The sequence below is a fragment of the Ursus arctos genome, unplaced genomic scaffold, assembly GCF_023065955.2.
Source record: "Ursus arctos isolate Adak ecotype North America unplaced genomic scaffold, UrsArc2.0 scaffold_4, whole genome shotgun sequence".
Lineage (NCBI taxonomy): Eukaryota > Metazoa > Chordata > Mammalia > Carnivora > Ursidae > Ursus > Ursus arctos.
In genome coordinates this window covers 12,694,037-12,721,271 of record NW_026623056.1, presented here as the reverse complement: position 1 = coordinate 12,721,271, position 27,235 = coordinate 12,694,037, and the positions used below count along the sequence as shown (strand labels likewise).

At 44.6% G+C, this 27,235-nt stretch overlaps 1 protein-coding gene across 1 annotated transcript in view; it reads right to left on the bottom strand.

The window, feature by feature from the left end:
• Window positions 1-27,235, bottom strand: part of USP13 (ubiquitin specific peptidase 13) — a 109,993-nt gene that overhangs the window by 27,333 nt on the left and 55,425 nt on the right. Inside the window, exons 9-15 of the mRNA XM_026498154.4 lie at window positions 23,303-23,374; window positions 22,847-22,940; window positions 13,432-13,557; window positions 12,197-12,350; window positions 9,877-10,051; window positions 3,441-3,529; window positions 997-1,119 (exon numbers count right to left, since the gene is read on the bottom strand). Of these exons, the coding sequence (XP_026353939.1) occupies window positions 997-1,119; window positions 3,441-3,529; window positions 9,877-10,051; window positions 12,197-12,350; window positions 13,432-13,557; window positions 22,847-22,940; window positions 23,303-23,374 (833 nt within the window). The remainder of the gene's footprint in view (window positions 1-996; window positions 1,120-3,440; window positions 3,530-9,876; window positions 10,052-12,196; window positions 12,351-13,431; window positions 13,558-22,846; window positions 22,941-23,302; window positions 23,375-27,235) is intronic.

Sequence of the window (27,235 nt, the reverse complement as noted above, 5' to 3'; positions counted from 1 at the left end):
GCTCCCAGTGAACTCTGCTCTCTGGCCCCTTTAATGGGCCACGCATACCACATAACCCAGAGGGTCCCGCATGCAGGTCCCTTCTCTACTCTCCACACTCTACAATTTAACATCTGACTTAGCGTCCGAGAATAATGGAATAATGGAACATAGAGGCCTATCTTGAATCCTATCTTGCTCCTCCTGGATTCACCTTACCCTTCTTTTGCACTTGAATATGGTCACCAATAATATTCAATGTTCAACTGATGAGAAACCTGTGGAAGAGGGGCCCAGCGTGCTCTATCACCATTAATTGACCTAATCAACTGATTACAAAGGTGAACATTAAGTAAACAGGTGAGCAAATGAAACAGAATGAAACTGATTTCATCAGTAACTGAGCTAAAAATGAAACCGAGATTTTTTGGACACTGTCCTCGGATCCACAAAAGTGAAACAATTATTTTCTGCATGTACTTTTCCCTGAAAAAGCTAAGTATTCTGAACAAAAATTTCACCTTCACAGGGCAAACTCCTCCCTTGCTATGAAACAGTGACAAAGCTGGGGAGGTGAAATGTGGTCAAGATTTTTAAACCAACGCACACTACTGAATTTCCCCTTTGGGTTATCCAGAGGTACTCCCGACATGACACAGCACCTCAAGATTGAGAGCCTACTGAAAGCACACTCCTTCTCTTCCCTACACGCCCATTTACCTGAGGAAGGAGAGGGAAGGAGAGAGGGACGCCAGAGGCAACATAACCTAAAAACTTTATTGGAGATTTGCTGCCCTCTATTGCCAGTGATTTCTGCAGGTCCGTTTTAACTACTCATGATGGGTCTGTCCCTCTTCCCATGTCGGCTTGAAGTTTACAGTTGCGGCCAGGCCTCACTACTGTGTGTCGATGATGGGTCACAACACAGGCAGATGGCCAAGGGATGAGAAGAGACTCTTCCACTGGGGGTGGGGTGGGGAGAGGGTAGGAGAACATCCTCCTGGCAGAAGGTGGTACCTTTTGAGTCATCAGGAATGACTATAGGGGGGCTGATGTCCGGAAGTTCCTCCTCTCCTGGCTGTAACCCCCTGGCTCGGAGATGGTTGATATCAAGTAGGTCTGGCATATCAATAGAAACATCTACAAAGTGAGAGAGATTACATTCGCTGGACTCTCCAAAAACCCACAATCGCCCCCCAAAGCAAGCACCTCTAGGCAGAGCTAAGGGAATGTTGTTCAGGCCCCTGGAGTAGATCCCTGGACCAGCAGACTCACTGAGACTAGTTAGATTTCATGGAGAACCGGGGGAAAGGACAGGCATTTCACACTGAACAAGCCAGAGGGTGCAAACTGGGAGCCCAAAGACCAGTGGTAGCAAACAGAATGTCTGATGTTTTTAAAACGTTGGAAACAAATTCAATTTTTAAATCAGAAGATTTCATTCCAGATTATTTTGAAAAACAAATATTCTCATATGGTAACAAGTGCCCTGGGGCTGCTCTTCGGCTTCCACTCTAGATAACATGTGCCCCACAGGACTGCGAGACACAGAGCCCACTGCTCACGACTGTCCCCGTGACCCTGAGCGGCATATTTGCGATTCTGATTTTTATGGTTTTCTGAGCCGCATCTTTATCCAAAGCGGAAATACCCAAGAAAGACCAAGTTCGCTAGGCTACACGTTCCTTATATCCAATGTACCCCATCGTTCGCATCATCCCCCGTCCATCTGAGGCCGTCGAGTTTGCAGCCCCTAGATTACGCGCTTTCTCAGAGCCTGACGGCCGCAGTGATCAGTCTCACCAAGGTAATAAGGAATGAAGTTTTAAAGAAATAAATTCGATCTCAAGTGTATTAGTCTTGGGAAATGTTTTTTAACGTCTCAGGTCAGTTGTTATTGGGCTGACTTACTCAAATACAAAATTTATCGGTCTAAGAGCCTGTTGAGATTTAGTATTCTATTCAGATGAGATAATAATGAAAAATGGGTCCAAATGTTGGCGTGGAATAGGTCTCTCGGGCTGGCAAACAGGACTTGAAAATACTATCCCCAAAACCAGTTATGAGGCCAGGTATGTAAATCCTAGTTTAAAACAACAACCCAAAGAAAAAGCTTAGTAAAAAAATTTTTTGTCAATCTCAGGGGACAACAAAACAAACATAATGTCTGACCCACAAAATCAATACAACTGTTCTTCCACAGAGAAGTTCAGGTTCATTAAAGCAAGCTTTGAGGCTCCTTTAAATTCAGCAAGTCTATGAAATCTGATCTGAATTTTTTACCCTTTACGGAAATTCCAAGGACAGCGAAAAATAAGAACGCTGTTTCCAAAGCAGCTGCAACGCTTTAGGAGAAAGCAGCCTTGTCTCTCAGGTACCTCTCAGGTCCACAGAGGACAGGCTGAGTGGTGAGCATCCTGCCCACAAAATCGCTGCACCGGGAAAATCGAAGATGAGCCGCAGACTCAGCCACGGCCCTGTGTCCTGTCACGTGGCAAACAAAGGCCGTGGCAACTGAGTGCTGGAGGCTCCCGGGGAAATCAGTCCTGCCGATTTCACATTCTTTTTACCTACCCTCTCCAGATGAGCCACTGAGTGCTTCATGAACCAGTGTAAGGCCTGAGTTGTCGTTTTTTAAGCACTCAGAAACATAAAACCTTTAAAAGACTGGCAGACAGTCTGAGGGGCTTGCTTGAGAAATGACAAAGGGTAAAACCGTACATCCTTCCGTGGCACGGGGGACCGCCTAATAACACCTTGACTTTGGATCCTGATGATGGAGAAAAGGTTCTTACACATTGCCTGGAAAACTCGGACCTCTAACAAGGGTCAAGGGCCTTTAAAATTAGCCAGAAAAAAGCCCAACGAAGCCAAATCAAATCCTTTTTTTGACAATTTCATGCAACTGACTGTACTCATTTTATTATTAATAAAATTTGTATGCTGTAAGTGACTGTGATTAGCCACACCTGCCTGCTTCGGAGGCCGAGGAGAGCTATTAAGAGGAGCATGTATCTTCGGTTACCTGCACCTCCAAGTGTGGGCTTTGGACCAGCAGCACCAGCAGCACCAGTATCGCCGGGGAGCTTGTGAGAAATAAAGACTCCCAGGCCCCACCCCAGACCTGCTGAACTAGCCCCTGCATTCTGCCACGAGCCCAGGTAATTTGTATGCATGTTAAAGTTTGGGAAGCATTGTTCATTTGATAACATGGGGGTCCCATTTTCACTCTTGGAGCCCAGTCATTCCAGAATGCATTATTAGAGGGATGGGTAACATGGGGTGATTTTCATTGTCAGTGCGTATCTTATGCTCTTGACTCAAAAGAGTAAGGTGGGGATGATGGGAAATGAATGACATGGAACTAATTCTGACAGCCAACCACACGGGCCCCTTCAGATGCCATTTTTTTCCAATGGCTAACTTGATGTTTTAAGCAAAAGCATGCAAAAGATACCTACCAAATTTTTTGGGAACCCAGTCAAGACCAAAAGTGAACTTCTTTATCTGCACTACCAAGTATTCAGGGAATGAGGCAAAGCGAGATGTTCTGGGAAACACAAGGGGATTAGATCAATGAAACAAGGCAATAAGAATCGTGAATATAGTTTTTGAAGCATCACAAGCTTTGTCCGAGGCCTACCTGGCCGCGCCAGCCACTGCACCGAAGAGGAGGAACACGCAAACAGACATTAGCTGACACACACGCACCCACCCCAGTCACTCGTCCTGGCCTTCTCACAAGGACAAAGTGTTTAACAGAGGACAACGGTGTCCTTTGGGAAGGATCTGGAGCATGTTGCAAAATTACACTTTTACTTTGCTGTGGGGCTTTGTATTTCTGAAAAGTATTTTCAACCATAGACATTTGTTTTTTTCTAAAGCCCTTGTTAGATTTTAGTACAGTGGACCCTTGAACAATGCAGAGGTTAGGGGTGCTGACCCCCTGCCTTGTAGTAAAAAATATACATATAACTTTTGATTCCCCAAGAACTTAACTACTAATAGTCTGCTGCCCAGAAGCCTTATCAATAATATCAAGAGTCAATTAACACACATTTTTAGGTTATATGTATTATATACTGTATTCTTACAATAAAATAAGCTAGAGAAAATACAGCATTGTACTATAAAAAGCCCAAAGGACCCACACAGTTCAAACCTGTGTTGTTCAAGGGTCAACTGTGTGTGTGTGTGTGTGTGTGTGTGTGTATACACACATATTACATTTGCAGGAGTGTGCAGGCATGCGTCTGCTCTGTGCTTACATGTATGGTTTGAAAGGCTCCCCAAGCAATCCTGACATACCCCCCAGCCACCCCTCCCATGAATCACTATCCTACAACACAAAGTTGGCCTGAGGAGCATTCAGTGGAACTTTGGTTGAGGTTGACTATTGGAAATGCCAAAGCCTCATTAAAATACTACTGTATCTAAAATCCATGGATCCTAAAGGGGTATCTATGTATGTATGTGTGTATATATACGCATACATATATACACATACATATACATATATATATTTAAAGATTTAAGGTTCAGATTTAGCTTTTTAGTTAAGTATCTTAAATATCTTAATCTTAACCTTAAATTTTTAAATTAATACATATAGTCAATATCTCGAGTTTCCCTTCAAACTTTCAGGAATTGCCTGGACTTTGCTTTGACAATTTTATGCAGACTATTCACCTAGTACACCAAATCCATGCCCCAGTTCCAGCTCATTCTCTCCACATGTATCATCTTGGTTATAACAACCATTTCTACGTCAGTGTCAATGTGGATAGAGTAGGTATATGTAAGAAAGAAAATAAGCTGTAGGCAAATACTATATGTATCTTTTAAAATAAAAGATTCTAGGGGTGCCTGGGTGGCTCAGTCCTTAAGCGTCTGCCTTCGGCTCAGGGCGTGATCCCAGGGTCCTGGGATCGAGCCCCACATTGGGTTCCCTGCTCTGCTGGGAGCCTGGTTCTTCCTCTCCCACTCCCCCTGCTTGTGTTCCCTCTCTCCCTGGCTGTCTCTCTCTGTCAAATAAATAAATAAAATCTTTTTAATAAATAAATAAATAAACGAATAAATAAACGAATAAATAAATAAAAAGATTCTAGAACACCGTCCCCACAAACTCGACTTTTCAAATCTAAGCCATCACCTTCCACTTGGAATGCATCCTCCCAGAATTCAGAAAGCAAATACAAGTGTATTGCTGCCCCCTAGTGTAGAAGAGAAACCACAGTACAGGGACAGAGCACTATCCAAAAAAAGGGTCAGAAGATGTGGATTTGGGTCTAAGATATGCTACATAATTCACTCCAAATGTGAACAAATCACTGACCCTCCCTGAGGCTCCATTTCCACATCTACAAAACAGATTTATTGATAATATCTACCTTCCAGAGCTGTGCAATGTTCATGAAATGATGTGAAACCACTTGGCACACTAGAATATATACTATGTATACCTAGGGAATTCGCATGATTATTTTGTCATAAAAGAGCTAGAATCCACCAGGCGTTGGACACTGACTCAGACTGTTGCTGACCTGTTTTTTGCCCCAGGCAAGTCACTTAACGTCTCTGGATCCCAAATTCTCCATCATAATGGTAGAAGCCTATAGGCAATAATGTTAAGGGAGTTCTTTCAAAAAAAGGAGATTAACCATCCTAAGGAATTTATCTATTATTATCCTGGTTCAGTCTTCAGAAATTATCATATTACCTCTAATTAGGTTTTCCTATTTTCTGAGAAGCAGTAATAAACATCATTCTTACTTAAATATAGCCAAGTCCTAATTTCACCAAAATCCAACAAACGCCATCCAGTTTTTTCAACTAATGTAAAAATGTCACCTTTCTGATTGACCTCTTCCTCTCATCCCATCAACTTAAAAGCTGGAAAACATGTAACAGTAAGATCAGCCAAAAGTCATCAGTAAATCAATGACTTCCAAAATGTGGTTCAGAAGCCCCAAGACTCTTGCAGTTGCTCTGTGGTCAGTAGCTGGGGGAGTAAATCAGCTGGTGATACCAGGGGGCAAGGGGCAGCACAGGGAACTGGAGGCCAGGTTGGGTGGGGGAGGGGTGGGTAATTTAACACATCCCTTTGCTGTGGGTAACTACCAATCTGAGAGTACCAGAAATCAGGTTGTATGACACCCACATTACATTTGCCCTGTTAAGTAAATGCACTTTATTCATTTTTGTAGCCTCTACAGGGTCTCAAATTAAATTACACAGGTAGTAACTACTGCTCAATATATATTTGTTCAAAATAATGTCAAAATTAATAATTTGCATTCATTAGTTGCAGGTTTGGGACAAGTTTGTTACCGAAATCTAGCAAAGTAAGCACCGCTTACTCTTTCATTCCTAAAATTCATTCTTGGAAATTAAAATTTTTCTTGAAAAGTTATATCTTTAATAAAGACCATTAGAATGTAAGTCATTCAAATAGATCTAGGTAGACAGACAGCAAATTTACCTCCAAAACCTGCTATGGGAACTAAATGAGTCAGCAAAGTGCTTAGAATAGTGCCTGACAACACTATTGTGCGGTCTATTGACAACCTGTTATCATTATCTAAACTATATCAACTGTTCACTAATTATAATTGAGGCAAAAACACTACAAAAGCCTTAATAAGAAAAAAATATAAGCTGTCCCTTTCCATGAAATTAAGATTGTCTATTGTATTGAAAACCTGGCAACTAAAAAAATACAGTTCTGTCCTTTCCATTAAATATGTCAAAAATATGATAATTAATCAACCACAGTCAAACCTTACGACCCAAAGCCAAGAAAAGGAAGGAAAGATAAAAACAATGGTTATAACAATTATAGCATACACTTACTCTGCTCCGGGCACTACACAAAGCACTTTGCACAGTTTATCTCTCCTTACCCTCAGGCCCAACCCTATGAAGAAAGTACTATTATCATCCCCGCTTACAGATAAGGAAACAGCGAAACAGCGGCTTAGGGTCACTGGGCCAAGGTCACATGTCAGTTAAGATTCAAACACTGCCCGTCCACCTAAAGCTTGTGCTCTGGAAACCCACACTGTGCTCTCCTCGTCATAAATGATAAAAGTCAAGACAAAATCTCACCCTATTGACCCTTAACCCGTGAGCTGCTGGAGGGCAGGAACTAGGTCTTGTTCAACTCATTGCCTAGAATATTCCAGGTGAGCAATAATACTTGCTAGATGAATGAAATTTCCAAATACTGATATTCTTCCCAGAAACAGTCCATTCAGGACTATTTAAGAGAAGAGTCTTTATGTCTGGTCCATACTAACCAAAGATCTACAAAAAGGACACCTTTTGCCTCTTACTGGCCTTTTAGGCTCTGGGTCTGACACAAGAAAAATTCAAGGCTCCAAACATATAGTAAGGAGATCATGTCTATATTGCTAGAAATAAGAAAGAAAAAAAAAACCCTTTTAGAAATCCACTGAACTGGCGTCCCCAAAACTAATATTTGAAACATGGTAAGGCCTAATAAGGAATATGCAAGGCTATATAAGGATTACAAGGATATGAGCATAAGCAAGCATGAACAGGAATGTGGGGTACTATATAACAGAGGCATTAAGAGTTTAAACTTCGAACTCAATCGATCTGAATGCATTCCAGGTCTGCCACTTACTGGCCAATTACTTCTTTTATTTCCTCATCCATAAAATGGGGAGAATAATAGCACCTACCCCATAGTAATATCAAGAGGATTAAATGATAATTGATGGTAAGTGCTTAACACATGACCTGGAATGATAAGTGGACAAAAAGTGGTAGTTGCTTTATTATCCTAAAACATGCTTTCTCTTTTTCCACAAAGACCAGTTTTCAATTACTAACAATTGGATACATCCAGTATTAACTTTTTTCATATACATAAAACCATGAGACCACATGTACGTATAAAAGACAGAGGAAAAGGAAAACTACATTTAATATCTACTGTTAAGGATTAGAGAAAGCAGAAACCCCTCCCCTATATAGTTATGTTAGCACTGCCTACAACTAAATATTTCGTAGCACTTGAGGAGAAAACCAGGTAAGCAAGCATCATTCCTCCATTACAGATGGCAGAAGGACATTGGGTGGTGACTTTGCCCGAGGATAGAACATAAGCTGAGAAATGGACACGGGAGAAGAATCCAGATCTCCTGACCACTTGCCCTGGGGTGAGAGCCTCTGACTCTAGAAAGCTAATGCCTTCCAACTCCGTTTTAACATGGGCCTTTCCCAAGTGATGAGAAGGCTCCTTCCTGAAGGGCCAGAGACTATGTCATACCTTGTACTTCTACTTTTCTGAAGAGCAGAAAAGGGTGGCTAAGCAGACAGGGAATGAAGGACACTCTGCAGCTTACACCTGATGCTGGGGACTTTCTAGATGGTCAGGTGCCCTGATCACTTCTATGTCCCACGTGGAATCAGAATTAAAGCACAAAGAGAAAAGAATCCATCTTTGAGGAACCTCCCACCTATTGTCAATAACTAAAGTTAAAAAAAAAAAATCATCATGTTGTACGCCTTAAACTTATACAATATCATTTCATCTCAATATGCAGCAATATGTCAATATCTCAATACTGTCATCAATATCTCAATAAAGCTGGGGGGAAAATAATGAAAGAAATCGGGTCTACCACTAAGATAGTGTGTAGATGTCTAACTGCCCAATGTGTCCAGGCTGCAGTGAAGTGAATCTCACGCATTGAACATGCCAGCTCACCAACACTTCTCTGTAAGGACGCGCACACACACACACACACACACACACACACACACACACATCCCATAACTGAGCAATCCTAGCATGAAAACTTACTCCACAATGGATAACTGATAACTGAATGGACTATTATCAATCTCATTTGGATACGAACAACATTTTTAAAAAGTATTTTAAGATAATATGGCCTTTTTTACACTTCTGAAATAAAGTCTTTGTGTTTTCCCATTTTTAACATACGAAGTCAATCATCTGAAACAAAGGGGCATCCCGAGCGACGGCTGTTGCAGAGAACCAGCGACTCGAGGGGGGAGAAACATCCAGCCGTGGCTCTTCACGCCTCACACCCCGCTGCATCAACTAGAGCTCCGTTTTAGCTAGGAGGACGGACGGCCAAAGAATACCAAAAAGGAGCAGAATTCCCAGGGCCAGACTTTCAGACCTCCTTTCATTTTATGGCACTCTGAGTGCTCTTTTTCCAGTTGTGCGATGTGCATTGGCAAGGACTTGACTGTATAAAACAATTAATCAAGTGGGGAAAAAAATATTTTATGTACCCGACAATGAGGTGCATGATGTGGAAACAGAGGCTCTTCTACACCCTGAGCAGCTCATCTGAACGATGCTCAGAAGCCCTATGTCCACTTCGAGATGCTCCGAGAGCCCCGGTCACCACGTACTAAGCCAAGTCTTTAATTATGGAATTAAAATCGATCACAGTGGAGTTTAAATATTGAAGACTGTCTTAAGTATTTCTGTAATCTCTTTTTTAATATCATTTTTGCCATGTGGTAGTAGGGGTGGGGGTTTCGGGGGAGTTTTTGGCAAAAAAAAAAAAAAAGCAAATTCCTAATAAAGGATAAACCACAACTTTCTTCCAAAAATAAATAAATAAATAGAAGAGAAGACATTCCCTCTCTAGCACACAGCATAGATTATAAGCCTGGTTTCTTGGACAGGCCTCACACAAGCGAGCTCTATGACCATTAGGGTTGCATGAATCATAACCCCATCTCACTACACACAAGCAAGCGTGCGCAGACTCGTACAACACCCCACCACCTCTCCCCTACCCAGTCCCCACCTCTCAAAGGGCCCCTCCTCACCCCACTACCACCACACAAGCACAAACACACAAGTGAACACACATGCACACTTACTTCACACCCGCAGACTTTGCTTGTAGGGCGCTGCTCCAGAAATCATCTACGTTCTCCGGTTCAGAAAAGGCCTGAAGGCAGGCACTAAAGGGTATCTTGGCACGAACCAGCTCCGGAAGGGGTCTTCTGTTTGCTTCCGCTTCCCTTCTCGTTAACTCATAGGCAATCAGCTCATCTGAGAAAAAGAGCAAATGAATGACCTTGTACTCTATCTTCTTGAAGTGGAAAACACCCTCTTTGGTCAATCTCTCTGCAGATGTCTGGGCCAGGGCAGGATTGCTTACTTGTTGCCCTTCACGGATGCAGAAAAGCCTGCTGAAAGGCTGTTCTCAAGCCATCTTTAAAGGGGCGCCAACAGGCTTTGTGAACCATTCATATTTTTTGCCTGTTCCCCTTTGAGACTGACAGCAGGGACCTGTGAACTCCAGCCCAGATCGGAGGCTCTGACCTCACACGTGCTGCGAGTGATGCAGGAACCTGCTCCAGAGGTCAAGGCTGGGATTACCCAATGCCACCTTCCAATCACGAAGTCTTCACACCACAGAATTTCACACTGAAGGAGACCCAAGGGTCATCTCTTCATTCTGATTAGAGGTCATGGACCAAGGGGCAAGATGAACTATAGGGACCACAGTCCTCCACTGCACTCAGCCCATGATTCTAACCAACACTGCCCAGACAACTTCGGGTTGAGGTTACGCACAAGGTCAGATAGCAGAGCTACCAACCTAGAAGGCCTTTCTACACGATTCCTACTCAAATGATTAAATACCAAGGGGGAAAAAAGACAGCACATTATCAACTTCCCAGGAGTCAGCAGATCTGCTCTTGGAAACAGCCTATAAGTCAAAATTTTATATAGTTTTGAATGGGTCTTTCTGGGAATTCCTTTTGTTTACAAAAAAGAAAAAATCACTCCTGATTTATCAGTTTTTAGGCACCCTTATGCACCTACGTGTTTTCTTAAGCACTTCTGAATATGGGTTTAAAATTCATTGTCCAGTCCACAATCAGTTTATGATGTACTTATAGCTAGGATGCCAGCATTAGGTGTTCCCAACAATCAACTTCCAGAGACTAAATTATAAATCTTTCTGAAAGAGAATAGTTACCACTCATAAATTATAAACACTGAGTTAGAGAGGATCACAGAACTGAGCAGAACATCCCAGAGGCTGGCAAGAGAAAACAATTAAGCCTAATTCTAAAAAGGAAATAAACCACAGACCTCTACCCTCATTTCTCCCTTATATAATGGATAAGAATTAAGAAATTGACCAAAAGCTGCACGAGCTTATAGAAAATGGAAATCATTTCATCTTAAAATCATCATAATCATCGCTTTTCAATTAGCACAATATACTGAACGCCCCCTCCAAAAAAAGAAGAAAGAAGGCCACCCAGTGAGTTACAGATCTTTGCAGAAATGACCAGTTCGTGGGACACAACAATATAGCAGACATTTCGTCTTTTTCTGCTTCTAAATGTTAATTCTAAGAAATACCATTTGTGGGGCGCCTGGGTGGCACAGTGGTTAAGCGTCTGCCTTTGGCTCAGGGCGTGATCCCGGCGTTATGGGATCGAGCCCCACATCAGGCTCCTCCGCTAGGAGCCTGCTTCTTCCTCTCCCACTCCCCCTGCTTGTGTTCCCTCTCTCGCTGGCTGTCTCTCTCTCTGTCAAATAAAAAAAAAAAAAAAATACCATTTGTCTATTCTGCCTGGGAAGAACCAGACAGGCTGACTGAAGAAAATTTCCCGAGACCCCAGCAGTTCCTCTACCTTCTTCCTGCTTCCGAAATCCAAAGACCCTTCAAATGGGCCTCACTCCTACAAGAGCCCTGCCCCACTACATCTCCCACAGGAGCAGTCTTCAATACTCATATGCCAAAGTCGGATTATTTCAAGAGATCACTGCTAGAACGTCTTACCTCGAAAAATGCAGTTCTGATCATTTCCCCCAGAATTTATGGCACAACTCTTGAGTGCTAACGTTAAAGAATTTTCCACATCTATAATTACAAATAATGTTCCCCCAAATTAAGCTGACTCCAAGCCAACCAGTTGGTCAAATTTATAGTAAAATAGGTTCTACCCAAAATCCCTCCAACAAAAACCCTCCGTGAAGCATCTGACTCTTCTCACAAGAAAGGCACATGGGGACTGAGGAAAAGAGGAAAAGAGACGTGTGAACCAGACACCATCTGGGCTGGGTCTCCTCCTGACACGACTTAGAAGTGACTAAACCGCATTATCTCCGGTTCGAGGGTGTGTCGCTCGGAGGAGGAAGCACATCGCCAATTTCCCACTTTGGGACCGTTACCCTTGTTGGTTGCCGCCTCCATGGCCACAGGTAACTGCATCAGGTAATCCACCCTCTCCGTGTAGCGGACTTTGCGCGTCTGACAGCACTGAATACGTTCTTCCACCAAAAACCGAAAAACATCACTTGGGTTTTCTGAGCCAATGCGGTTCCTCTGAAGGTTAGATTAGATCAGGTTAGTAAACATATGCACATGAAGCCGTGAATAAAAATTGGCACAAGAGAGAATATGTGGATCTGGCGTTACTAAGCATTCCTTGGGGCATGGCAGGTCGCCAGAGTACTTTAATAACAAAACGCAGGCGTATATCCAAAAACGGGGGACTGGTTAAATAAACTATAGTTCATCGTGTGAATGAACATGATGCAGCCACTAACAGTTATGAAAGAGGAACTGACCTCAAGGGAATCAGAAGAAAGGGGGTGAGGGAGCCAGACGAAAAAGAAGGGGGGAGAGTAAAGGTCTGCCCTGCAAAAATTAAGGCACGTGATATGATTGTGGAAATGCATTGGTGTAAATTATACACAAAAAAGAAATCATGCTACGTTCAAATATGTAATGATGTGGCAAAACATTCGCAACACCTTATGTGGAAAGCAGTGCTTCTAAAACAGCACGGCGGGAATTAACAAACGCACCCGGAAAGTGACTGGTGGGTCAGACTCCAAAATGTTAGCCCTGCTTATTTGTAGGGGCTGTTACCACTGGCTATTTTGACTTTCTCCTTTGTGCCTTTTTATGTCTTCCACAGAGAACATTTTTGTAATCAGAAAAAAAGAAGTTGTTTTTTAAGAGGGGGAAGAAAGCCTTTAATCACGAATTCCCGGTAGCTTTTAAAAACCACAGCACAGAATGTGATTCGACTCTGCTGGGAGCAAAGTACGACCATCTCTGAGTGGTGGCACAAGGACACCAAATACCACACTAGACTCTTAAGGAGCTTTGTCATGGAGCCAAAAAAAAAAAAAAAAAAAAAAACCAAAAAACTTTAGATGAAATAACAGACAAACTTTCCTTTAAGTACAAATTAAAAGGAGAACGGAGAGATCCAGAAGTGCTACAAAAGAAGGCATGAGCAGGGATCACGCCACACAAGGCAGTACGAGCTGGGACCGTGACAGACCGGGGAAAGGGGCTGGGGTGGGCAATCCCGGCCCCGCCACAGGGGACCACCCTGGGCGCCGTGCACCCTTCTTACAACCTTTCGAACATTTCCGAAGACTGACTTACTCACCTCTACTAGATTCACCAGGTGCAAGAAAAACTCCTGGGCATCCTGCTGTCTATTAGAGGAGAATTCGGGGTGGCTCTTGCTTACAAAGGCCTTAAACATGCGTGGAGAGATCCCATTCTGTTGAGGCTGAAACGGAAAAACAAAACCAACTCACCACACTTTCCTACACATTCAGGGCACTAAGCAGCCCGCAGAGTAGGGATTATTACCATAAGCCCCAGTCTTCAGAGGAGACGACTGAAGCCCACGGAAGCTACACAATGGTAAGAGCCAACACTCACTGGACGTGTCCTGTGGAGCGGGCACCACTAACAAGACATGATCAACACCCCCACTTTCTAAGGAAAGGCACCATGAGGTCCCTCGTCACAGGGTCTGCTGTGAGAGCCCACTGCAGAGCAGGCCAGAGAGGCGGCGTGAGTGGGGGTCCTGGGAAAGAAGGTAACACCTCCCTCCCCTCCCCATGAGAGAGCAGGAGAGAGGCCCTGGTAGAGACGGGGGTGCAGGCATTCCTCGTCTGATTGTGCTTCGCTTTACTGTGATGTGACCATACGGTGTTTTTTACAAATTGAAAGTTCGTGGCAGCCCCGTGTCAAGCAAGTCTACTGGTGTCGTTTTCCCAACACCATTTGCTCATTTTGCATCTGTGTGTCAACTTTTGGTCATTCTCGAAATATTTCAAACTTCTTCATTTTATGGTATTTGTTATGGTGATCTGTGCTCAGTAATTACACTTCACTGAAAGCTCAGAGGACGGTCAGCATTTTTCAGCAATAAGGTGCTTTTAATTAAGGTATGTACATTGTTTTTTTAGACATAATGCTATTGCACACTGACTAGACCACAGTATCACGTAAGCATCATTTTTATAGGCACTGGGAAACCAAAAAATTCATTTGGCTCACTTGACTGCAACAGTCCCTTCGTTGTGGTGGTCTGGAAGCAAACCACGTTGTCTCCGAGGTATGCCTGTACTTGCAAGGTTGTCTCCGAGGTATGCCTGTACTTGCAAGGACAGGAAATGACACCACACACCCCGGTAACCGCTGCAGAGGTGCTCAGGCCACGCATCGGCCCTGGGCTGTTTCTGGATCAGAGCATGGTTGTTTCCAGGAGCTTGCCCCTCACCTGGAGATGCTGGAGGAGGCTGGCAGCAGCTGCCAGGATGACAGAGTGGGAAGAGCGGGTGGTGGGGACCACTCTGGAGGACAAGGCTACATGAACTTCCCCAGGGACCGGAAGGATAGCTCAGAAGGTAGCCAGCCTCCTTCAGAAAGGACACTGCCTAAGACAATGGAAGGTCGGCTGGCGGAGAAGACTTGAGGCAGGAGCCGGTGGGGGGGGTTACAGAGGTCAGCTGGACAGAGCATCGGGGAGAGGTCCCAGGGGAGGTCCCTAAGAGGACAAGCAGGGAGGATGGACATCTCTAAAGAACCACTAATGTGCCCCTACAAAAAGGCCAGCATGGCAGCCGGGAGGGAGCCAAATATTCTAGCTCGGCGAAAGGCTCTGCCTCTTGTCTAACGTCTCCATCCTATGGTCCTTGCTTGACTCTGGTGGGGCCAGACTCGGAGGGAGCAAGGACCAAAGACGACCAGAGGATGCTGATGCTAACCCTTGCGCACCGCTGGATTCCAAGACTCCCATGCTTGGTAAGGGAGAGAAGCTTTAACTGCCTTTGATGTGAACTGGACTTTTTGAATGCTGCTCATCTCCAGGAACTCACTGGAAAGCCACACAATCTGCCTGAGATGCTCTGAAGAAGCAGAGTGGGGTGAGGCCACATCACCATTGAGGACAGAGATGGGCTCATGAGAAAGCTGACTCCTGAGTCCCCTCCAAGTTCACACATCTAATAATAGTGTCACCTGTCACTTCATTTCACACTCAACAATAACCCTGCAGAGACGGTACTGCCGTTTTCCACATTTTATAGCTGGGGGAACTGAGATGGGCAAAGAAGTGCCAGACAGGTCTTCCAACTCCAAGTGGTCTTCCAGCCAGATTACCATGCAGCTAACAGAGCAGAACCAGAACGAAGTCCAGGTTCTGACTCCAATTCCAGGCTCTCTGATGCAAAGACGGGAGTGGTGGCTGTAGCCCCTCATAGGTCTCAGTGAGACACACCTCACCTTGCCGGCAAAGGAAGTAGTTCGTGTATTATGCAAAATGTGTGGCTGCTGCCTGCTCACTTCTTCTGAAAACCTCCATTTGCTCAGTTCCAGGCCACATTCCTGACTGGAGTCCAAAGAACGTGCTCCCTGGGCCATCACTGGGTTCGGAGCGCAAAGCACCTCCCACTTCCTTCAACTTTCAGTCTGCCCTGGCCCATGTCCTCAGCCTGACGGCAGGTGGAGGGCACGTCTCGTAGTCCTGTGAGTTCTCCTGGACACCCGGGCCAATGCCTAGGGTCCAGAGACCATGGTAGGTGTGCAAGGTCACACAGTCAGATGTGACAGGGGATGGGAAAATTCCCTTATCCACCTCCCTGCAGCTCCCCAACACATGTGTTCTAAGCAATGTTTCTAATAAAACTCGGGTGAACTGTCCTGTCTTGCTGAATATGTATCTGACCTCGTCATCCCGTATTTACTAATCACCTTCTTCACCTGGACCACTGCGGACTCTGCCCTCAAAGAGCTGAGAGACCGTGGGGAAATGAGAGACAACACACGTATCTATGATAAACGCAGAGGGGCGCTGCCCAGGACCTGGAACAGTGCCAGCAGCTCTTAGAGGAGAACGCCCCAAAGTCGCAGCATGGGGGCATCTGAGGATGTGGAAACTACATAAATGACCAGCTTGCACACATGCCTGGCTTCAGATGTGCTTCCAGTGCTAGGTAAAGGCCACTGTAAACCTGATGATTAATTTTACCTGTATATACACCTCCTGAAACCGAGGTAACAACTGTAACTCTCTTTACTCACACTGCTGACGCCTATCTGCGTTGCATCAGCCAATACAAGCATGCAAAAATAATGCCTTATCTCTGCATAATGGCTCACATTCATTCATCCATCTAACCCAAATTTACAAAGTGCTGTAACATGTCAGACATTCTTCTAGGAACTTAAATGAATACTTATGAGGTGCCAGGCATAGTTCTGAGTACCTTATACATGTAGCCTGCTTAACTCACTTAGCCTGATGATGATGATGATGATGATGATTTTCTCCATTTGACAGATGAGGAAACTGAGGCAAAGCAGTGTCAAGTAACTGGCCCAGCATCACACAACTACAAAAGTCAGTCACTTGCTCTCCCTCCATCTCACTGTCTGTCTCTGTGTCTGTCTGTCTCTCTCTCTCTCTCTCTTTATCCCACGTCTTAATACCGCTTTCACACACTAGTTCTCCTCTCCGATGGCCCTGAGTCCATCTTACCAGTTGCTGAGAAAGGAAGACCGTATGTCTTGGACTCTGAGTAAGCCCCCTTCAAACCCATGCGCCTTGGGAGCCAACGTTACAAGTCAGTCCGGCAACTGCTCCTCAGGGGCAGCGCCTGGAATCAATCTTTTCCCCGGCGCATCTCTCTTTAGGCCTTCACACGAGCACACACTCACTGCCTGCTGCTGACTTTCTTCCTGCAAGCTGGGCTTCACCTTGACGTGCCTGCCAGTCCCCATCAAAGCAGCTGCCTCGGAAGCTGAACAAGTCCGTAAATTCAGGAAGCTGGCTGCTGCTCTTTGCCACTTTGTGGTCGTGCAACTGGGAGAAGTCTCAATAGGGACCGTGGTGAAATCCCTAGAACCTCAGCCCCGCGCCCAGCCTCCTTCACTACCCACACCGCTTCTCTTTCTCTACCCATTTCATTTCCTTGTTTTCTCTCACCTGCCCTTTCTTAATCCTTCGTTCAACCCTCTGCCAAGCTATAGCTTGAGAACTGTTGATCACTGGGAAGTTGTTGGAAAAGGCTTCCTAACCAGAGAGATGCTATCTCTCCCTCTCTCCACATCATACTGCAGACCAGCTCCTTCACAGCTGGTTTGAGCTTTTTTGTTCAACCTAGACTACTCCACAGTTAACGCCTTGATCATCAGCTGGGCTGGCTGCCTGCACCCGTATCCCACCCCTAGTCTACCTGGTTATGGAGGAAGTCCCCCTAATTCCCGTACTCAACTAATAGTACGTTCCCCTCATATCTAGTATTGTAGAAAGTCTTCCAGATCTAGCTTCCAGCTTATCGGAAACACAAGCTGAACAAGGCAACAGTCTTTAAAGCAATCCTGGGGCAAATGATTCAGCTCCTTCCACAACCCAATAGCTCGCAGAAAGAAAAGGAGGGGGACTTTTAAAAGTCATCTTTGCGTATAACACCCAGTGTTATACACACCTAATGAATCATCGAACTTTACATCAAAAACCAGGGATGTACTGTATGGTGACTAACATAATATAATAAAAAAAATATTATTATAAAAAAAAAGTCATCTTTGACACCACAGGGGGAAAGCCAGACATGGTCTGGGTATTAGATGATGCTGAGAACGGTGATTAATTTTGTTGCTTTGCTTCTAACACTTGAAACAACTTTTCACATGATTTTTATGTGGAAAAAAAAAGAAGGTATTCTAGTTACAGGTGTGTGCTAACCTTGACAGGTGAAAAGGAGGATGCCTGGATCTGGTGTTAACACTGCAGGAAAGGGGAGGGACAGGAAAGGGAGGACGGAGGAAGAGAAGGGGAAGGAAAAGTTGGGCCTAGGGGGGATTACTGAAACCAGACTGGCAGGATGGCAGTTGCTGAAGCTACACAATGCTACCTGTATGCATATCTGCAAATTAAAAAAAAAAAAAAAAAAAAACAATCTAAAGAGCAGGCTCTGGATAAGGCAGTTAATACTTAAAAGAAACCAAAAGTCAAAATAAGAACCAAAGAACTAAGTCAAAGAAACCACATTTCCTAGTTGGCAATGCGTCAGTGGTATCATCCCAATGACCCCTGTGGGTCTGTCACCGCACCCAAGGAGAGGGAGTGACCAGACGTGCCCAAGAGTCAGACCTGCCTTCAGGAAGCACGCACTCTCACCCACGAGCCGGCTCTTCCCCACCTAAAGCCACGGCTGGTCCCGACAACTAACTATATTAGGAGGGAGCCCCGGGAGTCCCCAAAATAGCAACCACCTAAGGAACCTGGCATATTTATAGGCTACTGTACCTACTTTCTCCATCAGCAACTGCAAAACAGAGCAGCTAAAATTAGCAAGAGGACTACGGTGTTCAGAATCTTTCCCAAATGCTTACCCAGGACTTTCTGTTTAACTTCACACCAAGAAGGGAGCCAGACACTCCTCACGCACATTCCTCGGAGCCTAATGCGTTAATTAATGCACACACAGCAAGAGTGGGGCTTGGTATCCCATTAGAGCCTCAGATATTCACACTGTATGACTCCAGGGGGAAGAAAGAAAGGCAGACGCATCCCAGGCTGCCCCGAATACACAAGCGTATGACATCTGTTCATTTCAACTTTTACCCTTAAACCATAAACCTTGGATCTAACCCAGTTCCTAACCAGATCCAAACCCCAAATCTCCAAAGCTAAAGGAACAGAATGCATTCCCCAAGCTACTTTTCATATTTCAAAAAGTGAGTTAGAAACGTTACATTTGCCGCACCTAGGAAAATGGAGATTAATGAAAACATAGTTCTCATGCTTGGGGGTAAAATCACAGCACCTCAAAGTCGAACACTGGTTATCTCAAAACTGAGACCAATAATTATGCGCCAAGGATTTTTTAGAGGGGAAATCAAATGAATTGTCACTTAAGAAATGCAGTTTGTCTGAAATATAGAATTATCTCAAACATGTTATCTTCAGAAGGAGAAATAAATCGCAGAGTATTCAGCATTAAAATGTGTGAAAGCATGGTCTCAGATTGCATGAGATCAGGAATAGATTTTTTGAAGAAAGAGAAGTGAGAGGTTTTATCTACTACAGATGCAATTTAATTTTAAAAATCAATTCAGAACACATTTATGTAGAAATGGCAATGCCCAAAACAAATACTGCAAATCTTTTTATAGATGAAAATGTCCATTAAGCATATGCATGTACAAAAACTAGATTTCACCTTGGTCTGCAGACCAATTTAATACCAGCAAGCATGTAGCCTAGAAATGCAAGACAGAGGCACTGGGAAACAAGTTGCCAGGCCACCTGGTAATTCTGCAAACTTTAAGGACCCCCTTTTGTCATCCACCTACACCATCCACACACCGAGGCACTGGACACCTGAAGCAAATGCCGGAACAACTGTTAGGGAAGCAGAATCGTGTAGAGGTCAAAAGCAGACTCCGGGGCCAGCCTGCCTGGTGTGAATCCCAGCCCCGCCCCTCACCGGCTGTGTGACTTCAGGCAAGGTTTCTGTGCATTCGTGAGCATGCAGCAAGAGCCTGGCCTTTCATAAGCAATCTTGGGTATCAGGACCACTGCTGGTGGGGGCGCTGCATGGCTCTGACTCTTGTCTCTTGCCCTCTCTCCCCTTCACCCCACATTCCGCTTGGGGTCCATCCCCTTCTCTGGTTTAGCACACCTTCTTTCTTCTTTCAGGGCATTTCAGGCACATTACAAATCACAAATGCCACAGGCCTGGGACAAGGCCACATGACCAAAGGGCTCCTGACCCCGAAGAGAACAGAGAGTCTCATAAACTGGTTTCTCTGAAACCAACTGCCAGCGAAAATCCTGGTGCCTCAGAAAGTCATTCCCTCCACTGTCAAGGGGAAGGGAGATTTTACTATGAATCACTTATCTGTTCAAGTGACAGCTTAAAGCTGACTCCTCCAGGGCCACAACGAAAATCAAAAATCTTATGGTCAATTCAAGCTCATTTTGAACGTGAAAGGGACCCTATCAATGCCTGAGCCAAAGACTCACTCATATCCCACCTGCTAGATGGGTCTGCCCCACGACCCCCAAGACACACACCGTACTATGGTCACATTCAGGATTCTTTCTCAAAGACCACTAGATCACGGCCCCATAGAGCAGGAAAGGATTTTACAAAACATCTAGATCAAAGGTCACACACCCAACTACAACAGCTTCCCTGCCAAGTCATGAATCACAAAAGGACTCCAGCTGAGGGCTGTGTGTCCTGTCTGAAGGGAGGGGGGCTACTCAGCTCCAGCCATCTACTATCATGGGCCTGGAATTGCTACAGGGTCTGACTGTTTAAGAGAAGCTGGAAGTTCTGGGGCACCTGGGTGGCTCAATCAGTTAAGCATCCAACTCTTGGTTTCCACTCAGGTCATGATCTCAGGGCCATGAGATCGAGCTCCACATCGGGTTCCACACTGGGCATGGAGCCTGCTTAAGATTCTCTCTCCCACTCCCTCTGCCCCTCGCCCCTCATTTGCACTCACTCTCACGCTCGCTCTCTCTCTCAAAGAAAAAAAAAAAAGAGAGAGAGAGCGAAGCTGGAAATTTAGATGTCTATGTGTGGGCCAAGCAAAACACACGTACAGGTCAAACATGGCCCAAATGCTGCCGGCTTACCCATGTTGGGCAGACAAAGCAGGGGTTTCCACATGTAGGGTTCAGACCCGTAGAGGTCACAGAGCTACGGCACGACAGTCACTAAGCCCAATGGTGAGGAGCAGGCAAGGGCCCAAGCAGTCATTGTTCATAGAATTAATAAATCATGTGCCTTGCTCATATAAGAACTACTTTCCTAATGTAAAAGGACATTTTAATATTAACAAAACCAAACTTTACTTGCAAACATCACTAAATTAGTAATTTTTCATTCATATTTTCTCAAATGAGAAAATTCCAAAAACACAACCACAGGCACGTAATATACCAAGATTTTACTTACATTGGAGAGAGAAGCTTCCTACCTGCCACATTCCCAACCACCACCTGGATGAATTCTGCCATTTGACTGCTGGGATTGGAAGTTTACGTGACTTGCCCACAGTCTCACAGCTCCTTCTAGAGCCAAGAAGGGAAGCCAGAGTCCCCGAGACCCAATCCAGTCTCCTTCTCCTCCACCAAGGAAGGTGGGCTCTGACCCAAAAGTGGCCTGCAAAGTAGCATAGCATGGATGAAACCCCAGGATAAATGTGATGAAAAGAAAATGTTGGACCAAGCTGTTTTCACCAACACCTCTTCAAAGCCTCACAGGAGCTCAGAGGTAGAAGAGGCCTGGATGACTCCCGTAAGCCAGCCCCACGTCCAAACCATCCCTTCAACTGTGTCCCAGATGAGGGCCTTCCAGTCTTGGATGGATAAGGTATCTTGCCATGCTGGATAGCAATGCATCATTCAGCCTCCACCCCACTCTGCTCTCCCAGCCTGGCCATTTGGAGTGTCTACTTCCCTCTCCACCCTCTTCAACCCCTTCCTTCGTCTCACCTCCAAACACCGCCTCTAAATGCTCCCTCATACTCTCCCTTCTCCCAGTTGCTCCACTTCCCCAACTAGATGGCTTCATTATGAACAAGAGTTTATTCACTTTTGATTCCTGCTGTCAATCTAGTTAAGGAAGACTGACTTCAGGGGGGAGCACAGAGGCCAACACTTGAGAAACAGATTTGCCCCCCAAGTCAAGACAGAGCACTCTGAAGACAGAGCAGGTGGTGGGGGAAACGGGCATGCACTTCATTCAGTCCATAGGCAACAACATTAACCGGGCTGCCAAATGCAGCTGTGTAAGCTGTGCACTGCAGAATTTCGAGGGCACCACTCAAAAGACCAGGTTGTGAGCAGTGCCCTCTGGAGTTGTGCAACAGAGCCGCCTAGGGAGGGGTCAGTAGCCCATTCTGCAGGCTCACAGAAATGCAAGGCTGGCTATTAGGAGATGGAGTGCATCAGTTATTCTACCAATAAACAGTGACTGAATGGCCAACTGAGTTTCTCATACCTGGGTGGGTTGACAAACCCCCTAGCAGCTTACCAAAAATGAGGACTGTCCAGACCTCTCCAGAAATTCAGAATCCTCAGCTCTGGAGGTGGGAGCAGGGTGGAGAAGGGGGTAGAATAGGAATGTGTATGCTGCTTTTTAACAACCAGCCTCTTGAAAAATCCCAGCAAATAAAGTTGAGGCTTAGGAGAAGAAAGATATTGTAAGGGCCAAGATTATGTTACCAAGGAGATGTTTATATTTGTATAAGGCTTATTCCTTCCATCTCAGCTCTATTTTATGAAGAACAGTGTTCTGAAAACTGTTAATGATGACACTCACACATAATCCATAAAGCAGCTGTCACTAGAAACACCAACCCTAGCTATTTCTTACCACAATTTTTAAGAGCACACAGACACCCTAGACTCCAAAATGAAATAGCTATTCAGACAGCTCGCTAAATTTATAGCCACCATGTGCCAAATCATAGGAAATCCACCTTCTAGCCGGTAAAGGCCCCTCCTACCTGCATATCAACATGGCAAACCCTGGGGCACATACCTTGTGCTCCTCCTTCATCACCTGTTCAATGAGTTCAGATTTCACTGGAGGTTTTGAATACTGGCCCGAGAGAAGGCCATGTCCTAACTTAGTCCTGGACAGGAGGGAGAAAGAAAAACAAAAAGGTCATTGTTGTTTCCCCATAGAGACATTAACATTACCTATGAATGCTTTTAGGTGGAACATTTTATCTCGATTACTCAAAAATAACTTATTTATTTGATTTTTCTTGGTAACTGATGCCATTGTAAACTATCCTCAGTACTTCATAAATAACTATCAATATCTTTCTTCTTACAAAAGTAACACGTGCTCATTTTAGAACACTTTTATTACAGAAAATTTTTTAAAAAGGGAGAGAAATACCTTTAATTCTGCAACCCAGCAATAACCATTATGAACACTTATGGATACTTTTCTAAAAAAACTTCTAGATCCTTTCCAATCAGCACTTACATCTGTGTGTTGAAGTCCTGTGTTGGATCTAAAGGAGAGTAGTCAAATATTCTTGGAAGATTCCCTACATACCTAGGAAATGAGAAGGGAGAGTCAAAACATAAGAACTGAAAGAACAGAAACAAAATACGCTGCCATCCTAGGGAGACCTTCCTGCCTTTCTATCAAAGTGAACTCATCCACCTCAAGAAGACTTTTCCTGAGACCCTACCTCTGCAGCCATATTCATGGACCTCCCTAAACTGACTGTGCTTCCATCAGTGGGTCTCAACGCCGGCTGCAGGTTACAATCACCTATAGGGTTTCTCCAAAAAGTACCAAAGCCAGAGCCACCGTTCCCATGTCACTGCGTGAGACTGAAGATTTGCAATCTTCTCAAAGTCCCCCAAATGATTATAACATGTAGCCAGAATCAAGAACCACCAGTTTATGCCATCACAATTCCCATCTCAAAAACAAATGGTAAGGGGCGCCTGGGTGGCTCAGTTGGTTAAGCATTTGCTTTCGGTTCAGGTCGCGATCCCAGGACCCTGAGATCGAGCCCCACATCCGGCTCTCTGCTCAGCGGGCGCCTGCTTCTCCCTTTCCCTCTGCCTGCTGCTCCACCTGTTTGTGCTCTCTCTCTGTCTCTCTCTCACCATCAAAAAAAAAAAAAAAAATTAAAAAAACAAATGGGAAGGAATTATGCCAATCATATCAAAATGAATAATGATGATAATAGCAGTGACAACTACCACTTTTTGAGGGCTCTCTGTATAATCCGGTGGGGTCTTCATGACAACCATATGAGGAACGGATGGTTAGGGTTACCCATCAGAGAGAGGACAAATCAGGATGCTTCCAAGGTTACCCAAGGAAGGAGTGATGAAGCCCAGAGTACACCCAGGCAGCCTGGCTCCAAAGCCCTGCTCTGAAGGCTCTGCGCTGTCAGTGCTCCATTGAGCAGGCCCCAGCCCCTCCTTCTGACAGTTCACCTTGACAGAGCAGCGCCAACTTCCACCACCCATCTCTAATCTCAAAGTACAATCATTCTTTTCACTTCTTCAGTTCATTTCCTATTTCATACCCTCGGCTTTGTGCTGTTCAACTTCTGATCTTCAGACTTTGACTCTCTGAGCGTGAAAGCTCTAGAGGGAAGAATCCAGGAGAAGATCCCGTTCCCTGGCACTTCATGCACCCTGCTCTGCCCACTTCTCTGACCTCAGTCCCATCCCTCTCCCTAGCCCATAGCACCCCGGCCACGTGCCCTTCTTTGCCAGGACATGCCAAGCTCACACCTGCTTCAAGGTCATGCCTTCTGCCGTCTCTTTCCCGGAATGTTCTCTCCACGGACCTTTGCACCATCTCAGGTCTGTTTAAAAGGCACCTCCCCACCTCTCCTAATTCCCCATCACCTGACCCTGGCTGACTTTCTTCTTGGCATGCATCAGTATTTGCAATTTTATAATTTATCTCCTTGTTTATTATCTCTCTAGAGATTATATCCTGGAGTATAATCTCCACGAAGGCAGATAGGTTTTCTGAATTACTGCATCTCCAGCACTAGAATGGCATCTGCCATGTAAAAGGCACTCAAAAAATATTTGTTGAATGAATGCATTCATATCATTTAATCATATAATCAATTTCCATATTTGACTCCCTATAAACCAACAGAAAAGGCATTACTGCAACAAAGCCCTAGCAGAGAACCACGACACATTAGTAATTAGCAATGACCTCTAATCAGACCGCTCGACTCCTGGGCACCTGCTGTCTACAAACTCAGAATTTTTACCACAGATTATGTACCTACGTCAAAATTAACAGAGCCCACCTCTCTGGGACAGTCCCTTTCTTTTTCTTTTTATTTTATAAGATTTTACTTATTTGAGAGAGAGAGAGAGGGCTCCAGTGAGAGCATGCACGAGCAGGGGGAGAGGCAGAGGGAAAAGCAGGCTCGCCACTGAGCAGGGAGCCCAACACGGGGCTTGATCACAGGACCCGGGATCATGACCTGAGCCAAACGCAGACGCTTAACCGACTAAGCTACCCAGGCACCCCAGGACAATCCCTTTCCGATGGCTTTTGGATATGTCACTAAGGCAACAATTCCATCTAGAAATTTTCAATGAACCAAGAGCCAAATAAGAAGAGATCAACCAAACTTTGTAACCAAACTATGCACAGTCAGAGACTGCACTGAGGACTTGTTAATATACAACATGATGGACTCATTACCTCTCTTACAAGCCGGCCTTTATCATATTTCGAAAGCTGACCAGATAAGAAAACCTCACTGGGAAGATGAACATTAGGGAAAAGGCTCATGCTTTCAGGCAAGATTGGTGGAGAAAAATGAAAAATAAAGGTGGTAAATCTTTGATGTCAGAAAAGTTTGTTTTGCTAGTCATTTCTATTACTTTTCTAATTGACGAGGAATATCCTTCATTACAACAAAGTTAAATTAAAACGCAGAAGGAATGCTAGGTACTTTTTGAAATACATATTGTAACTTCAGCTTGCAGTCTAGTGGTTCTCGAAAAAGTAGAGTTTTGCTATCTGCCATAACATCTTAGCTCTCATTCAATTTATCCAAGTTTATTTCAATTTGATTCACATTAAAATTATTCTGAAATGTAAACCGGGTTCAAGTGGCAAGCAGGGTATCACGGAGTCAGGCTGACATTTCCGAATTACACTCTGATTGTGCGTAAGACATTTAATCTCTCCGTGAGTCACTCTTTCTACTTACAAAATGGAGACACTGCTCCTGGACCCAACTCCACTGAGAGCCAGTCCCGCTGGGGAGAAAGGAGTTTGAAGAGCAAGTATTTCAACCACGTGATGTTTGGTAAAAGAACGAACAGACTGAGGACAAGTATTATGAGTAGGTTGCTCGTGTTCTAATATACACAGTAAATGTTTAGAAAATAGAATGTTAGGGGCGCCTGGGTGGCACAGCGGTTAGGCGTCTGCCTTCGGCTCAGGGCGTGATCCCGGCGTTGTGGGATCGAGCCCCACATCAGGCTCCTCTGCTGTGAGCCTGCTTCTTCCTCTCCCACTCCCCCTGCTGTGTTCCCTCTCTCGCTGGCTGTCTCTATCTCTGTCAAATAAATAAATAAAATCTTAAAAAAAAAATAGAATGTTAAATGTTCAGAATATTAAATGTACAATTCTGAGACTTTTGAAACAACACTGAGGGGAGATATTTGAATCTTAAATCCAAAACACAGACATGAGGTACATTTTTTCATTAGAGAAAAAAATTCAGAAAGGTGACTCTTCGTCAGACTTTGGAGGGTAGACCCCATTTTCAAAACCTATAGACTGTAAGGTACTGAAACTGTTGTTGGGTTTTGTAACCAAAGAACACAAATTCCCTCCATTCTAGTTTAAAAGAAATAATAATTATACAACATCTACCACAAGGACTTTCCTTCAATGTTTTTTTTAAAAATCAGGGACCATGAGACATGTAAGATGAAGTTACACCATTCCCCAGTCAAATAATAATACAAGTATGAGAGATGGGCAAAGATTTATAAAAATAATACGATGTGTCAGGCACCTGGGAGGCTCAGTGCGTTAAGCATCTGCCTTCGGCTCAGGTCCTGATCCCACGGTCTGGGATCGAGCCCCGCGCTGGGCTCCCTGCTCAGTGGGGAGTCTGCTTCCTCCTCTCTATCTGTTGCTCCCCCCAACTTGTGCTCCCCCCCAAATAAATAAAATTTAAAAATATATATATGATGTGTGAGGCATACCTTTGAAAAAGTGTTCCCATCTCAGAGCTTCGAACTTGCTCTTCCTCTGTCCAAAACCCTCTGTCCCCACTGCTGTCTATCAGTCAAGGTGTGTGTCCCTTTGTGTCGAACTTGCTCTTCCTCTGTCCAAAACCCTCTGTCCCCACTGCTGCCTATCAGTCAAGGTGTGTGTCCCTTTGTGTGCCCTTTC